This window comes from Electrophorus electricus, chromosome 13 (genome assembly GCF_041902795.1).
Source record: "Electrophorus electricus isolate QZ-2024a chromosome 13, ASM4190279v1, whole genome shotgun sequence".
NCBI classification, from domain to species: domain Eukaryota; kingdom Metazoa; phylum Chordata; class Actinopteri; order Gymnotiformes; family Gymnotidae; genus Electrophorus; species Electrophorus electricus.
This window is the reverse complement of record NC_137509.1, coordinates 16,951,727-16,968,959: the sequence shown is the minus strand read 5'-3', so window position 1 is coordinate 16,968,959 and position 17,233 is coordinate 16,951,727. Positions and strand designations below refer to the sequence as shown.

Below are 17,233 nucleotides of genomic sequence, written 5' to 3'. Positions count from 1 at the left end.
GAGATGGTCCAGTCCTTAGGAGAAACCATTGGCATAAACTGACTTCTCATAAAATGCTCAAAACCATCACCATCCCCTGCATAAGTTTGAAAAAGGCAGTAAAAACTTTACTGACAGGAGGGAAACAAGGTTTTGTTTCACGTCATACAAATTTTTAATCTCGCTAATCTTTTAATTTGTTTTTTTTTAAAAAACAGCAACCTGTAAGGATTGGTGCCAGGCCAAGGCCCCCTCTGGCCACCAGAGGGAGGCCTCGAGTCAGGCACACCACTAATCAGACTTAACACCCAGCAGCTGGGATAGACCTTACATAAGCCCAGTGACCCAGTCGTTCAGTGCTGGGTCTTTGTCAAAGTTCTGAGTCAAGTGCCTAGCTGGTAACTTCAGGCATTGAGGTCTGTGAGTCCTCGTAATACACCTCACTTCTTGTCTGCAAGGGTGTTCGTGTTTTTACGCATCCCCTCCCCTCTCCAGTTTTCTGTCTCCCGAGGCTTCCCTTAGCCATTCAAGTTCCTCAGTGTTTTCTGGTTTTGTTTGGGAAGTTTTAGTTTGGTTTTCCGCAGTGTTTCGGGGTTGCCATTTCTTCCCGTGACTTCCTTTGTTCTCCCTTTTTCTATGCTCGGTGTGGTGTTTAGTTTTTTCCTTTTGTTTTACCTGATCCAAGATCTAATTGTTCTGCACATAGGCCCAGTATTGTTAGTGTGGTTGCTCACCCAGTAGGCTTTTGGTGTCATCACCTAGCTGACTTGGGTTTGAGCCCACCTTACACAACCTGTACATAACCATGACTTTGTGTTGTGAAACACATAATTGTCTCTTTTCTTACACAATAGCATTTTTCACATGTGCATTTGCAATTTCGTACATATGTAGATGATGTAAACTATTCAGAATCATATACAAAAGCCGCCTTCTTTTAATCTATAGAGTGAATCTCAACTATATGACTACCACTATAAGTTTACCACTTCATGAAGTAGCTATGAGTGTGAAATCGTAACATTTTGAATTAGGTTGAATCTTAAAAAGATTTACCTTTTTGTTGTTGTTGTTGTTGTTGTTGTTGCCAATGATGTTTAATTATCCTTATTACATGGGCAATATTAAAATAGAAATAATCACAAGATGCCCAAATGAAAAGGGTAGAAACCAGCATGGTTTCTGAAACATACACCCCTAGTCTGGAACACACCCCTAATCCTTTTGTTAATCATAGTGATTAAGTGATTAGCTCAAAAACCAGTTCACAAGTCCAGCAAATTATATTGCCCATATGTTTCAATTTCATCAATGTCCTAGATAGAATAAACATATAATAGTTATGTTCCTATGATTAACAACTGTACAATATAAGAGTAGTGGATATTGTGTGACCATTTGACAGGAACATAAACATAAGATGTGCACCTCTGGCATAGTGCAACCCATCATTGTGTAGCGTTATCTAGTTACTTCAGTATTTAGTAATTATTTATTTAATGACAGCTCCACTATTTACTTTTTTAAATGATTCAAAATATATACTTTAAAAGCTTAAACTTTGAAACTCTGTACAAAGAGTATATAGTATTGAATATCGAATACAATTGAAATATTGTATAAGCTATACTAAAGTGAATTGTTAGTATTGGTGATGTCAGAGTCGAGCATTGTTACAGTATGCAGTCAGGATGCACTTCTTTTGCTTTTTCTCTCAACTCTCCACACTGCTACATTATCTCTTCCTGTGGCCTAACTTTGTTTTCTGCCATTTCCTTTGGTTACTTTCTGGACTGCATGCAGTCTTGACCCCAGTTAACCATTCTAACAAAATTTGTTCATGTTGGTGCAGATGTTTATGCCATCACATAACTCTTAAAGCTTATATGTTTCTATGGTCATACTGCACTTTCTACCCTGCTGTCTGTATTGATATTGTAAAGGTTTTAAGTATTACTATATCTTTCTAAAGAACTATTTTATGCCAGTGGCCGTTTTTATTATTACAATATTTTGTATTAATATGGATCACTTTTATCTCTAATGTTTGAGATATTGGCACTGTGACGATGCGAGACACTATGCAGGCGTGCGTAGATAATTACGTAAACAAAAGTCGATTGAAAACGAAAGTAAAAGACGAAAACAAGACACACGTAACATACACACAAAAAGCAAATATGTCCGTTACGAAGTCGTCGACTGACGTAAACGAACAGCCACAAAGACAGTAACAACCGTATTCATAAAAAACAGAGAGGGGTATTTATACACATGATGAAGCGTGAAGGAACTAGACGCAGGTGAAGCGGGGCGCACCGGTAACAAGGGGCGCGTGGCAACTAACTGAAGGCGCGGGCTATTAAACGCGCAGACAGGAGGAAAACAAACACGTGAAACCACACGTCGTGTCTCACCACGTGGACGAGGAGGGGTATAGGATGGGCCATGACAAGCACATAACCAGTATTAAACCAGGACTGGTACCACTGGTACCAATCACAACACTAAGTTAATTTGGTCTTAAGACACTTTTTAATTCTTATGGTGAATCTTAACACTCTTACTATGTGATTTGTTAGCATAATTAAGCAATACACAAATAGAAAATTGTGCAGCACAGCCTTGTTTGTAAACTGGTTTTACATAAATAATTGGCAAGTCTGGATGGTAAACTGAAGGAAGATATGCTTAAGCAGCTGTGTGCCTTTCAGTTTAACAATGTTCAATTACAAAATTGTGCAGGAGTAACTGCTCTCACTCTTTTTTTTTCATGACAGAAACTACGACAGACCACCTGGTTTATATCCTTGTTTTTACTGTTTTTACAATTGTCCTATTTTTATACAAGAAGTTTGAATCCCAACATCTTTTCTGCACATGCTGCATGTATTGGGACGTGTTTCCTATGCTCAGTCTCAGAGTATAATGTGTTCTTATTACTCTATGCATCAGTTTTTGATACAATATGGCTTAAATGCAACTTTTGTGCATTTGTGTATACCTCATATGCCTTTGTAGATTTGGGCTAATAAAAGTACAGAGTTCAACCTGTGCTGAAATATATTCTGCCTATTTGATCAACCTGGAACTAAGTTTCCCCAGAATTTACACTTGCTACTATTTAACTGAGGATTTAAAGTAAAATGTTTAAGCAAATATATCTTCATGAAAGTAAAACGGAATATACATATATTTGAAATATACATAAAAGCCAGCTTAAACACTTACTGTTGTATCTGTGATTTTAATATTTTAGTTAGGCTACATCTTATATACATGGAGACATCTTTGGGGAGAAAAATTACAGCACAATAACTAAAATTCTCTTTCACAACCTGAATTTGTCTAAGGAACATTTGTTGGCATGCATGACTGGTGAAATAACCTTAATTTAGATGGCCAATTAAATTAAAAACATATAAGCAGGAAAATGTATTCATTGCTCATGACTGAGTCCAGTTTGAAAATGTTGCAGTCTTGTAGTTCAGGAAGTAGATTTGAAGTGCTGCCATTACTGATAACGCCTTTTGATTTCTTAAACTCCTGAGAAAGACTTGTGTTATACACATTTCTTTTTTTTTTGCCTTGGCACTCCAGCACATATGCCAAAATTACAAAGGAGAATGCTTTTTATTAATCTCCATGTGGTCTGTTAAGTTTTTGATCTCTTTCTCCACTGGCAGAACTTCTACAACAGTAGGGTGATACATAGGGTTCTCAAACGCAGCATCAGCAGGCTGGTTCCTGGAAAACCTGTGGTAGCGGTAGAAGTAAGCCAACCCAGCCAGCAAACAGAGCACTACAGTCACCAGAACCACAGGAACAATGACTTTCACATGGTGTTCAGCATGATCTGGAACAAATGCAGAAAACACAGAATTGTACATTGTAATTGATTTGCAATACAATATAAAATGAAAAGTTCTAAAGGTTTGTGCATACTTATTCAATTCAAAGTATTTAATTTAATTATGAATTTTTGCATCATTTACATCATGGAACTGGTAATATTTTAAGCGCCTACAGCAATTTTGATCACAGAGAGAAATAAAAGTATTCATGTAATTCCAGTTGTACAGATTTCCTCAGGACTATTCATACCATAGTTCCCTCTGAACCTTTAGTTGCAACCTTTATTATTTAATTATCAGTTAATTATCAGTTATTATTTATTATCAGTTAATCTATTACCTGGATGTTTCACTTCTGTGGTTTTCTTTATATCTGCAGAGAAAGAGAAAAGTTGTGCTCTTAGGTTAAGCATTAGGAATGAAGGGAGGACTACAATATATGCTCTAAGAATACAGGACTTCATTTTACACACTAAAAATACATACATTTTATAGACCTGGCTGATTAGATCATTAATCAATTAATACACATTACCAGTGTCCCAAAACTACTATTCACACATTACTTATATTTAAGCACTGTAACTAGGTTTTGAATGCTAAAATATGATGAAAAGCTTTACCTGGAGATTACTACTATGCAACAGGTTACTACTAATGTTGCTGGTAGATTAATTAAAATGAATAACTAAATAATGCACAAGATAAAATGTAAGGTTTTAGAGCCATTTCTAAACCTCAGGAATGGTATTGAGTGACTGGGCATATCTGAGTTACCTATGATACAAAAGGATTTTTTGGTTCCACAGTAAGCTAATCATCTCCACTATGACATACCTTTGGCTGTTTTGCAGATGAACCGTGCCCTGTTTTCACAATGGCGTGTTCCCCATTGTTTACTTATGGTGGAGATAAATGCACATTCATTGAACTCATCATAGAAATAATTAGGATCATCAGATATAGACTGTCCCCAGTTAGTGTAATCCACCACACTACTGTCCATCCACAGCCAATGTCCTGTACAAACACAGAATTGTAACGATGTAAAAACCATAAAAAGAGTGTGTAGAAAAAACGACTGAAGCTGCTTCTAATGAAGCTGGTATTGAAATAAGCAACATGAACCACTTTCCAAAAAATGTTTGTAGTATTCAGACATTGTAAAATATGAAGGAATAAATTTTTGTTTACAACTTTGAATTGATAGGTGGGGCATAGCTGCCACTGACTGATGGTGCAGTGTGTTACCTGCATAGGTCTGATAAAGGCCTAGCCAGAAATGGCGGTCATCACTCCCAAGCAAATCAATATAATTCTCTATAAACTTTGCCTCACTTGTATCTTCAATGCTGACAAGACTGGCTCCTGATAAAAATAAATAAACAAAACTGGTCTTAATCTTTGAACCCGGAAGCATCATTAGTCATGGAATTCCAAATAAAAGCCTGTGCAATTAGAAAAAAAAAACATTTTGGTTGCATAAAAGTATTTGTTTTAAAAAGACTAAGATGATATGTGAACCAAATAAAACAGAAAGTGTAAGAATGACTTACACAAGGCAAGTAAAATTTATTTATATAGCTTGTTGTCACAAAGAAGCTTTACAAATGTATGAGCCCAGATCCCTAATGAGTAAACATGTGGAGACAGTAGCAGGGAGAAACTCACTGGGTGAAAATAAAGAAGAAACCTTGGGAAGAGCAAGACTAAAGAGGGAACCCATCTTCCTTGGGCATCACAGCTAATAAACAATCCTTGCTTTAGTATTGTTTTTATTGTTTTAAAGTAGACAATTCATTATAGATGTGGGAGTTTCAGCTACTAAGGTGGGTCTTGGAACATTCATATTATCTGTCATGCTGTATTATAATAGAAGGATGTTGAAAATGTCTGAAATATTTATTTCCTCCAAAGGGGGCATGAAAGAAAACATTTGAGATCCACTGCTGCAATGTAAGTCTATTAGCAAAATGACAGGAAATCTGACCAATAAAATTTATGATTTTCACTGTGGGGGCTGGCCTATAGCAGCCTGGGTCTTCACAGCATTCTGAAGCGGGGGCTATGGCATTATTAGTAAAACATCACTGTCTATGTATGTACATGCTACATTAGCCAGCCAACTTTGAAGGGTGACTACAAAGTCAGACGTGTGTACTTAATTGAAAAGCTTTTCTCAAGGCTACCCTTCAATGAAAATCTCAAACTAATTCTACGAGGTCGGCCAACTCCATATATACATACATCTTAGACAGAAAGGAAAAAGGTACGTACATAGTTTCTATAGGAAGAACTATGAGATGTATTCCTGGCTAACAACTAACCTGTATGATACACACACATTTATGTTTTGCCAACAATAGTTGGGGGACTGCTGAATACAAACAATAATTCAAGGTTGCAAGTAATTGAGGGGGGTTTGAGAAGGGGTATGCACTTGGTGTAGTTTATGTATGCACGCTGTGGTTGCCCAGTAATGAGGCTGTTCTTACCTCTTTTCTTACAAAATAGAGATGCAGAGCTCCATGACAGTGAAAGGTACATAAATGCATAACAATGTCCTTTATAAGGCAACCATGAGATTGGTGGATCCTCACTTTGCTCGGGGCACAACCCCGGGTATTGAGTTGGTCGATTTGGGGCAATGTCTGTGAAGAAGATGATGAACAGTGCACAGCAATGTTATAGCATGATGGACAACAAACTGTTACAGAGTTGTATGGACACAAAAAATTTGCCTGTTAGTAGAAAAGAACAAGAGGAAGGCTCTGCAGGCAAACCCACAATCCTTTGGGTTTATTCAACTATGGGACTGAAGTGAATGTTAACCTGTCATCATGTGTCTTAGACTGGCACATCGAGGAAAACTCAAACTTCATACCATATTTGTAATCATTTTTTTTCATGGAAACAATATTTGTTTAAATGTATTGTCAATTAAAACTGTATTTATTTTAAACATGGCATGGTCAGTTGATGAGTAAAGCCTACCTGTTGATTTCTTACAAACACTATAGTAGGTTTGGTTACAGTGCGCTGTTTTCCACTTTCCATTTACATCCACAAAAACACAGGGTTGGTCTTTCTTTGGTTCGTAGGAATTCCACCTTTCCATATTCAAATTCCAGTTATCAATCCATAGGAAGTAGCCATCTGTCTGTTCATAAACAATATTTCTATTAAGCATTTGTTGAAATTTTTTCTTCATGGCCAGAATCTTGAAGTTTATAGAAAAGATCTTTGCAAGTCTTTAGTCAGTTGTTTCACAATATTAGAACACTTGACTGTCATACCTCATTACTATTAAGGCCGATCCACAAAGGCTGTCCAAGTTCATGCGTCTGCAGCTCAATGTAGGACTGGGTGATCATATCCCGAATGCTGGCCAGATGTGCTCCTTCTACTTCACAGTGGTGCTTTGCTTCCTTCCAGGTCAGGGTTCTTTGAATGACCATGTAAGAAGAATTTCCGAGCTTGATGAAAGTTTTGGGTTCCTCTTTCGGACTTGGTTTTATAAAGTGATCTGGATCCAGAACAAAAAACCATAAGAAAATGCATTTAAATGTTATTATAAAATAACATTTCATTTATTTCAAATGTATTACACAATACACAATTCACTGATGAAAAAATGACAGTGGCATAAGAGAATCTGAAAATTTCTAGCCTTACCTACAGTTCGACTGCAAATAAAACCATTGGTATCATTGCAGTCTTTTGTCACCCACATTCCCAGCTCAGGACTTTGCACAGCTCCCATTACAACACAAGATGCTGCGTAATAAATCTATGGTTAAAATATACATATATTTTACACATTTAAAAAGATGACCTGGTAAAAATCATGTTTATCATTACATCCAAAGCAGCATATCATCATTCTTATTGATGATTTAAAATAGAAATTCAGCATATCAATTCATGCATAGTCATATGCATGCTTTATACAAAAAAATAGAAAAGAATTACCCTCAATGGATGGTTAACAATCCAGGAGGGAAAATGCTGAAAGAACTGGGGGGGGGAACACAAATGCTTTATTTTAAAAAGCAAATGTCTGTTCAATTGCTGAAGTGAAGCCCTCTCAGAATTTGTATATTTGTAAATAACAGCTGTACTTGTTATACCTCAGAATGCCATTCTGAAGGCTGTCCTTTGGCCCATTTTGTAACATGGATTGGGCTCCCATCTGTCCATTTAAAACTTTTGCCTGCCAAATTACTGAAGCCAATCCATAAATCTGGGGTGTTTTCAATCATCCTTAAGGTAAGAAAAGCTGTAACCAACAAGTGAGAACATATAATCTGTTACACAATTAACTAACCAAGATTAATCACTAGACATTCAAGATAACAGAAACTTTGCACAAGTTCACAATTCACTTAAAACTGTACTTCAACAAGATTTATACATTATTATATGAAGATAAAAACCCTCTTCCACTCTCGTTCTGAATAAAAACAGACTAAAGCGACATCTCAAATCTCATGGGGACCAAACAGTATTTGTGATCCTACAGTCTACATATGCTTATTAAAAACGTGTAAATTGTAATTGTAAAATGTGCAATCTAGGATTTCCCATATCACTTATTCAACACTTACAGAATTTCAGATTGTTAAACAATATTTTTTTAAAAGTAGTGACACATAGAGAATTGCTAATAATAATTTGCATAAATATTTACAAACAAGGTCTGATTGCATCAGCTGTGTATTATTATAAATCTGCTGTGGTTAATATAAATTATTACAACTGTTTACCTATTCTTATGTTTAATAAACAGAGGGTGTGATTATTTTAAATTGGTAAAGTATGTCCTAAAGTATGTTCAAAAGCTCTGGATCAGAAATAGACTATTACATTGTATAAAAAATATTATTAGAGGTGTTGGACCGCAAGCTATTTGCCCTGGTTGTGCATGGTCCCAAGTTCCACTCACTATCAATGTTTGTTTCAATATCATTTGTTTGTTACTAACCAGGTCCTCAAAAGATCATTGAGATAAATCAACACAGCTAAACAAATGACAGATTTTAGTTTTATGATCACTAAACTGAATCTGACCTTGCTGAAGACTATCAGTAATAGAAGCAAGATCTCCCCCGAGTCTTCTACAGTATGATCTGGCTTCAGTCCATGTTTTTGGCTCAAGTCTTATGTTGTAACACTGTAAGTAAACAAAAAGCACTTACAAAAGGCTTCCAGTAACTTCTGCAACCATTCAGTTATATAATCATTGTGCATTTCATTGATTTGAGTGTGTATGCAGAGATGGAGAGAGAATTTCTTGTGATTATTTGGCTATAAAATATGTTAATATAATATCTCTTACCTTTCCCTGAAACTTCACCCAGTCAGGAGCACAGCCACCAATGGAAGGTTCAGTGGGGGCGACAGTAGAATTGACTGGTGGAGTTCCACTCCGTTTACAAATAAAATTTTCTTCATCACCGCAATTTACATTTTCCCAGAGACCTGTAACAGGCATTAATCTGTTACTCTCACTGAAGATAGAAAATTAATTCTATGTGAATTGTGTCATAGTCTAAACAAGCTGGATTCGGACTGTTTTTTTTTTTAAACTTTTTTACTTTCCATGCCCATTTGCTTTATGGCTATGATGCATTATAATACAGATAAAACAATGTTTAACTCTTCCTGTTTGTCTTTGTGTTTCTACTGAGATTAATATTTTACCTTGAGATCGGGTCATTTTTACACAGTGCTCCTCATCGTTCTCAAATGCTGGCTGGTTTTCTGACCATGCTTGAAATACTACAGGTGATCCATCCATCCACCTTGTAAAGGAACAACTGTATAATTTAATTTCTTCTTTTAATAATGTGTTTAATGTTTTTATGAATCCTAGTACAACATTGTTTTGAATTCTTTACACTTACGTGAAAGTCTTGTCTAAATCAATATGCATACCAATATAAATGTCATCATAACGTTTTTTGGCCTGTAACACACACATGATGAATTGGGTTCAGTTCACACTACAATCACAATATGAGGTATATCATGCGCATGAGTGAAACAATATAGAGCCACAGCTTACTTCATCAACGATCTTACCTGATGCCATAGAAACACTCTCTCCTCTTCATCATTAATGACCACAAGATCACTATGTCTGTTCTTACAGAACATCCGTGCTTCTATCATAGAGATAGACCTGTGACCTATGTAATATTGATTGTCCTTGAATATAATCCAGCCATCATCTGTGGTATTATACGCTGTGAAATTAGAAATAAATTTTACAGCATAAATAAATTTGAGTCATGTTTTTCTGCATCGATAAGATGACAGGCCATCTGGGCACTGTTAAATGCTTAGAAGACTTACTTATACTTGTAATGTTTACTTCTTTTGGTATCACACCTAGAAGAACACAGAGAGGCCAGAAGTGATCATGTGGAATGGACAATGGCAGCTCTCTCGTTTGATTGATGCCATTTTCAATCTCTACATAATCTGTGAAAGCACTTTGTGCCACTGAAAACAAATGGCTGTAGTGTATTTGAGGCATGCTAACTTCAAGACTGAGAAATGGTCTAGATTTGTTAGCAATGGGCATTATCATTACTGTTACAACATTGTTTAGAAATATTGTTTAGAAACCTTTTTTACATATTCTTTCAAAATCAGAAATTGCTTGACATCAAAGATTCTACTTCTGGAAGACCACAGCTATTGACAATGTAACCAGATGTGTTTGAGCAGAGAAAACCTTAAGATGTCCTATGCCACACAAATACTGGAATGTTATTTTGGTGCTTTACTGTGAGCTGTCCAACCTATTCAACATCTATTGATAGTGAAATGTAAAACAGTGTTTGCCAACTAGATTCATTTTACATTTAATAGATTTATTTTTAGATTATTTTTTCCCTGCATGGCCCTAGAATGATTTTATTGGACACCTCTACCCACACAAATGCATTTTGCTTTCTTTACCTTTTCTAATCTCACAAATCCAATTGCTTCTGTCATCACAGTGGAGGTCATTCCAATGTTTTTCATCCCACCAAGTATTTTCCATTCTAACACAGTTTTCCACATCATTTAAATTATTTGGTTCACCTGTTGCCCAGTTTTCATAGGATGACTGAAAGAAAGAAGAAAATAAATCTAAAATATGTTATTGTGTTCACATGCAGGCATATTCTATCCCCTCTTAAAATAAAACATTGCAGGGTGATTAAAATTTCAGCCCAACTCACAGAGGAACCATCACTCCATACGTAGCCAGCAGTGGGATTCTGAATACTGTAACCAATCCATGCTGATGATGAACTACAAGCATTAATATTATAAGAAAATATATGTGAAAAATAAAATGTAAAACAGAATGAAAAATCATTTTAACATCATTTCAATAACACTAGTTAACAAAGATTTTGATCCATGTAAAAAAAGATCTGATTCTTTTGTATTTTTGCACGCTGAACCTAAATGTGTTTTCATAATTTCTCTATCATCTATAGATTTTTTGTTCCAGTATACTTTCTTATAATTATGCATAATATAGAAAAGTGGTACCAAGGAAAGTGGAGTCCCTATATGTTAGCAGTGTAATAACAGCCTTATTTATGAATAGGTAATAGATAATATATATTTATAGTAAAAGTTATTTATTTATAGTAAAAGGTACCCATCTATTTCAATATGTGGGTAAAAATTTTAAATTGTGGGTAAAAAAAAATAAATAAAGATTTTGCTGCTGGTGTAGTAAGTTGTTACATTGTTGCCATCTTACTATTTTAAGTGCTGTTGTCTAATGTCTAAATCACTGTGGATGCTCAGAAGATCTCCTCCAAGTTCTCGGCAGAAGTCAAGAGCCTCAGACCAAGTCTTCTTTTTGTCAAACTGCACGTCAAACATCTTTAACAAAGACAATAAAGCATAAACTCAATTTAGAGACATAAAATATACAAAAATTACTTATAATTCATCAACCACTGAAAATTGTTGGATTCTACCCTTGTGTTCAGTAGTCAAAGCAGTTTTAAGCTATTCATAAATGCTATCTTTATTCTTTTCTAACATTGTCATTTGTCATCATTTTGTCCATCCTCATTATACCTTAAAGCAGTAGTCTCTGTTTGTAAGTGGATACCAGCCCTCACTGCAGCTGGGAGCAAGCGTTGTTGGGGGTGCTGGAGTTGTCACCATCCCCTCAGCCTTTTGCTTGCAGATATACTTTTCTTTATTAGTACAACTAAGCACATCCCATAATCCAGCAAGCACTCCTGTAGTCATGGCAACACAACCTTGTCTCCCTCCTGTATTTTTAAGAATTTGTACACTTTGTATTAGCATTTTTCAGCCAAAATACTGCCATACAAGCTTTATTTTGTTCATCTTTCTACTATAGCTGTCATGGACAGACATCTTTAGTTATAAAGAGTATTTCATCTTTAGCATTTACCTGGCATTCCAGCATTAAAGTGAGTGAACAAAACTTTGTTGTTGTTAGTCCACGCAAATGTGTGTCGGTCCCTTTGGTTAGACAACCCGATCCAGAAGTGCTTCTCTGGTCGTGCCCCAACCAGGCTGACCAGGAATGCGTTTTCAACCCTGATGTGACAAGAAAAAGCATGATCACTGACCAACTTAAGAAGCTCCAATGTTATAAAATGGTATGTTTCAAGTGAATATTAAATTCATATTAAATGCATATACAAGTATTTATATATAAAGGATAACTTTATATACATCATATACTATCAAGCAATACATACTTGTTTATTACAAAAATTCCAGACCTACTGGGTTAGTAATCATTTACATTAATTTAACTACTGGGTTAGTAATTAAAATCTTATAGGAAGCATGTATGCTCAAATTCACAGTATAATTCCCTTCAGCCAAAGAGTTCTTACTTGTTTGTAATGTCAATCAAATAAGATCCAGATTTTTCACACATCTGCTTGGCCTCTTCAAAGGATTTAATCTCTGCTCCGGCTAGGTAACAGTAGTAGCCGTACCTGATCCAACCCTTAAACATTCAAGAAAAGTAAAGCAACTATTAGAGAAAGTATTTCAGCGTACATACATCATAGAATTCCTTATTAGTTTTTAAATTACTATTTTTTTCTTATAAAATTAATTTTCTGCAATTGCAAAAAGTTATTAGTAAAATGTAATTGAGTATAATTTCAAAGCTAAATGGTCTTATTACATCATGTTATAATGGAAGTGTTTCAAATAAACGCTTACAGGTTTGCAGCCTGGACTTGTGACAACAGTGTCATCAGTAGATGGATTCACATTGGTCTTTTTCTTACAGATATATCCATACTTCTGCTGACAGATTTGGTCAGCCCACTTGCCCTCCTAATAAAGAGACAAACATGTTTACTGTATAGATGGACCTTCTCATCTTCTAAATGTATGCTTCATGCAGCTCTGTTTAATGGTACTACAACTATGAAAAATTAAAGATTAGACCCCTTATAGAGTTCACACAGAACAGTTTGTCCTGAGTGAGAGTAATGCATATTTGTGTTATTTGATAATACCTCTGATCGTGACATGTAGGACAGTTCCCTTACCTCTCCTTTCATTAAAACACAGTCCTCTTTAAGAGCAGCACTGTGGCTCGGTTCATTCATGCCCCACCAGGCAAATGGAACAAAGGAGTGATCACTCCACTCAAACAGCATTGGAGTCTTGAGATCATTAAAGCCAATCCACAGCTCATCCGTCTGTACTGTAGAAGTTGTTTGAAAATTCATCAGCTGCAGATGTATTTTTCCAGATTGCTTTCCAGATCTAAAATCTCTACAAATTTACTTTGTTATAACTGAAGTTGCACTGTGAAAATATCTAAACAAATGGCAGGCTGCCACTATGAATTGGTTAGACAATGCCATCCACCATGGTGTCTCACTCCCCAGTGACTACCTCAACAAAAATTACTTTTCTTACATTAGTAATTTCAGCAACTTGAAATTGTGCTTGTCACTCCATGTTTTTAATACATTTTCAAGGAACTTACAATATCCAAGTTGTGAGATGACGAAACTTTGTTCCTCTGACTTCAGAATGCTCAGCAGGTCTCCACCTTCACGTCGACAGGCGTCTCTCGCCTCCAGCCACGTTCTCTTTGTGCGATTGAGGAAATAACAGTGGCCTGAGTAAGGGATCCATGGACTATGGCAATAACCTGTGTGCACCACTGGATCACAAGGGATGAAGAAATATTATTCAAAATAAACATGCAGTATCTCAAAGACAATGTTTTATAAAAGAAATAATGTAATAATGTAATGTAAATAAAAGAAAGAATGTTTTAGAATAAGACCTGGTGAGTACCTGGTGGAACTGTGGGAGTGGCAAGACCTTTTTGGCATATATATCCATGTCTTGCAGAACAAATATCAGTCGACCATTTAGAATCATAATGCTGATTTATCACCCCACAGGTGTGCCCTGGTTTAAAGGATGGTTGCCCTTTTCCCCAAAAAACACATATGAGTAAGAGAATAAACAAACAAACAAATGAAACAATGAATACCCAAACAAATATGGCTATATGAATAAACAAACAAATAAAAGAGACACAATTTGCAATACTTAAGTTAAAAACTTACCATTGAGCCATTTCAGATAACGTAAAGGTTGCCCATTGATCCATTGCCACCCACTTAAGGAATCTAAACTATTCAGTCCTGTCCACAATGCAGGAGCTGTTGTCAGAGTCATCCCTAAGTGAACAAAACTGTTTATTATTTGTTAATTATTATAAATTACTTCCATTAATAATCTCAGTGTTATAAAATAATACTGTTTCTTTCATGATTTGCAATTTGAGATGCAAAACTTTATAAGAGTATTTATAATAGCAACATGACATATGCATCAGCAGTCTTGCAAGGTAAAGCACCTGATATGAAGGTTTGTTCATGGGGCTCAGTGATGCTCAGCAGGTCTCCGCCCTGCTGCTGGCAGCTCTTCCTGGCCTGATACCAAGCCAGTGCAGAATTTTCATTCACCTGGTAATAGATGCCTGTCAGGGGGTTCTTACTCCATGATTTGTCTACAGCAAAAAGTGGCAGTCATGAAAACAAGTTCATACCACAAGAATTTATGAATAGACATATTACACAAGCAGTACATATAGGGATTTCTTTTTTAGTATGTAAACGTGTTCTAATGTAATAATATAGGAGACCAGGTACCTATTTGATGTGTTGGGCAATAACCCCAGGGCCCATCATCTTTAAATTCACTTTCAATTGCACACCATAGACGACTGACAGAGGAGCCTTCTGTTGTGCAGTCTGTGTACCATTTCTTATTGAATCTAAATGGAAAGTGACATGGGCGTCCCAAGGCATTGCCATGGAGTGTGTATAACTCTGTGAAAAACAACAACAGACATTACTTATTCCCATCCATTCTTTAACTACAACAGTATATGGGTGTGAGAATAGGGAATCTGTCAATGTGAAGCTTCCATGCTCGCTCTCATTTCGTTGTTCACATGAAAAGGCACTTCATACCACACATGTTGAAAACTCATACTGGCCTATACATTTTGTCTCATAGGTTGTACTGAGGTAACACCTCCATTGAGCTTTGCAGTCATATACCCTCATATGGCCGTGAGCAGACGCTGTCCATTGTTCCATGAATTGTCCACTTCCCTTCCTCCCCTGGATCTTTGGACAGTGTGAGCAGATTAGTATCTTTCTGAACAGACAAGTAAAGAGACTCATTCTTCAGGCCAAACTGCAAGTTGTCATTGCACTCCCATTTTTGAAGGTCACTGTTGGCATCACAGATGTACCACTGCAGTTTATTGCCTTCAGTCTTGCTTCCTGTGCCAAGGCATTTTTTCTGGGCAACATTGAAGATGCGACTCTTTGAAGTCCAGCGGAACTGTTGTCTTGTGCTTAAGGGGTTACACAGGACCAGGCCTTGAAAATCTCCCAGGCATCTGTTCTTATATGCATTGTAAATCAAAAAGTTTCCATCTATGGAAGAAAATCAGCATTCTTTATGGTAGAATGGAGGTCAAATAAGTTTTTACATTTCAAATATATCCTTCTTGGAAAAAGAAAAATTATCACTGTCAAAAGTAAACTTTGCATCTCAACTTTATAGGAAGGATACTTTAAAGGAAAAATATTTCTTTAATCTGTCAAAGTGATAATTTTATTCCAATTAACTTTGGCCACTTTTTATTAGTCTATTCATTCAATGTTCACACATTGTATTGATTGCACCTCATAATTAAACAACATAATGGATGGTCTTTGCAGAGAGTTAAATCTTAAAAACCTATAAAAGTTGTAGTTATGTAGTTACAAAAATGTAATTAAAAGAAAATGTAGCTACACTGTTTTTCTTATATTTATATTGTGATGTATACTACATGCTATACTTTGGTATTCAGGTCTGCCAGCTTATTGCATGTTTTGTATTAATATACCTGTCACTGTTAATGCATTTAACTTGTTTAGGCATTTAAGTTCATTTCCACTGCCACCAATGCAAACCAAGTTAGATTTAGTAAAACATTAGAATACGTATCTCCATACTATCTACTGCTTTTTAGGTTGTTTAGGACAACAGTAGATACTTTTTATTCTCTTTCTAAATTTAGGCTTTGTGCTAACTAAAATATAATAATTGTTGCTTCATTTTAAATTAATCTGATGGAAAGAAGATGGCAACATACCTGATTGAGCAAAGCAGTTTGGTATTCTAAGTACAAGCACAATTATAGCAATTACTGTTATCATCTTGATAATCTTCAATGTTCTTTGGCTTTGCATGACAGAGTTCCAGCATTAAATTCTGTCGCTGGCTCAGTCTCAGTGTTCCTTTAATCTTAGTGACTGGCTCTTAAGAAGATTTTCCCCTCCTTAAAACACAACACAAATCTTAATATCCTGACACATGCATTTCTTTGGAACTAATGTGACAGAGCGATTTCATAATAAGACTTCTGGGAAGATTTGATTCTAGAACATAGTTTAGGTTATAAACAGTAATGTTATTCTCAGCACTTATTAGATTTCTCAATTGCTCTGCTGTTATTGTAGATTTGCATATTATTTATTCTTTTATAGTGTCATAGTGTCATCACTACATTTATGTTTTTGGCCAAAAAGTCTCATTAATGACTAACTGTGAGTATCCATGATCTGAAAACAGAGATTGTTGTACCAAACCCATTTTTCCTACAGTTCCTGACTTCTCCATTGTCACTGATGTCATCCCTGTAGGTAAACAACTACATAAACCTCATAGTCTCAGATGTCACTTCAGTGCCTATCCAATGCCACGTATTGATCTGCTTGATCTGGTTCTGCTTGCTTTTATTTGACTGGATTTGACAAAGGGATACTGGAAGATCCCCTTGACTCCAGCAT

General features: G+C 35.9%; 1 protein-coding gene across 4 annotated transcripts; it reads right to left on the bottom strand.

Annotated features, from left to right (window-relative positions):
- Positions 1–3,108: 3,108 nt before the first annotated feature.
- LOC113579709 (macrophage mannose receptor 1-like) lies at positions 3,109–16,705 on the bottom strand. Of its 4 annotated transcripts, XM_035520023.2 has the most exons (31): positions 16,537–16,702; positions 15,446–15,829; positions 15,032–15,211; positions 14,737–14,889; positions 14,444–14,557; positions 14,166–14,303; positions 13,849–14,028; positions 13,403–13,560; positions 13,068–13,184; positions 12,731–12,846; positions 12,277–12,425; positions 11,931–12,130; positions 11,605–11,729; positions 11,069–11,141; positions 10,803–10,953; positions 10,191–10,226; positions 9,918–10,081; positions 9,740–9,801; positions 9,537–9,637; positions 9,172–9,314; positions 8,904–9,006; positions 7,964–8,112; positions 7,806–7,850; positions 7,509–7,623; positions 7,130–7,359; positions 6,828–6,993; positions 6,329–6,484; positions 5,085–5,201; positions 4,671–4,853; positions 4,174–4,206; positions 3,186–3,835 (listed from the first exon to the last, which is right to left on the bottom strand). In XM_035520023.2, exons 1-31 carry the CDS (start codon positions 16,631–16,633, stop codon positions 3,594–3,596), a joined length of 4,380 nt encoding a protein of 1,459 aa, XP_035375916.1. In that variant the 5' UTR covers positions 16,634–16,702; the 3' UTR covers positions 3,186–3,593. The 4 variants fall into 4 exon arrangements, 3 of the variants coding, with proteins under 3 accessions (XP_035375917.1, XP_081550749.1, XP_035375916.1); XM_035520024.2 differs by lacking the exon at positions 7,806–7,850 and having other exon boundaries at positions 3,109–3,835; XM_081694623.1 differs by lacking the exon at positions 16,537–16,702 and having other exon boundaries at positions 3,117–3,835; positions 15,420–15,585.
- Positions 16,706–17,233: the final 528 nt, after the last annotated feature.

What these genes read in the sequence shown, in the direction of transcription:
- LOC113579709 (XM_035520023.2), bottom strand. Translation starts at nt 16,633, where the DNA reads ATGCAAAGCCAAAGAACATTGAAGATTATCAAGATGATAACAGTAATT. An exon ending in GATTTGTGAGATTAGAAAAG is followed by an intron (nt 10,227 to 10,802) that starts GTAAAGAAAGCA and finishes GTGTTCTTCTAG; the next exon opens with GTGTGATACCAAAAGAAGTA. An exon ending in GATTTAGACAAGACTTTCAC is followed by an intron (nt 9,638 to 9,739) that starts GTAAGTGTAAAG and finishes TTCCTTTACAAG; the next exon opens with GTGGATGGATGGATCACCTG.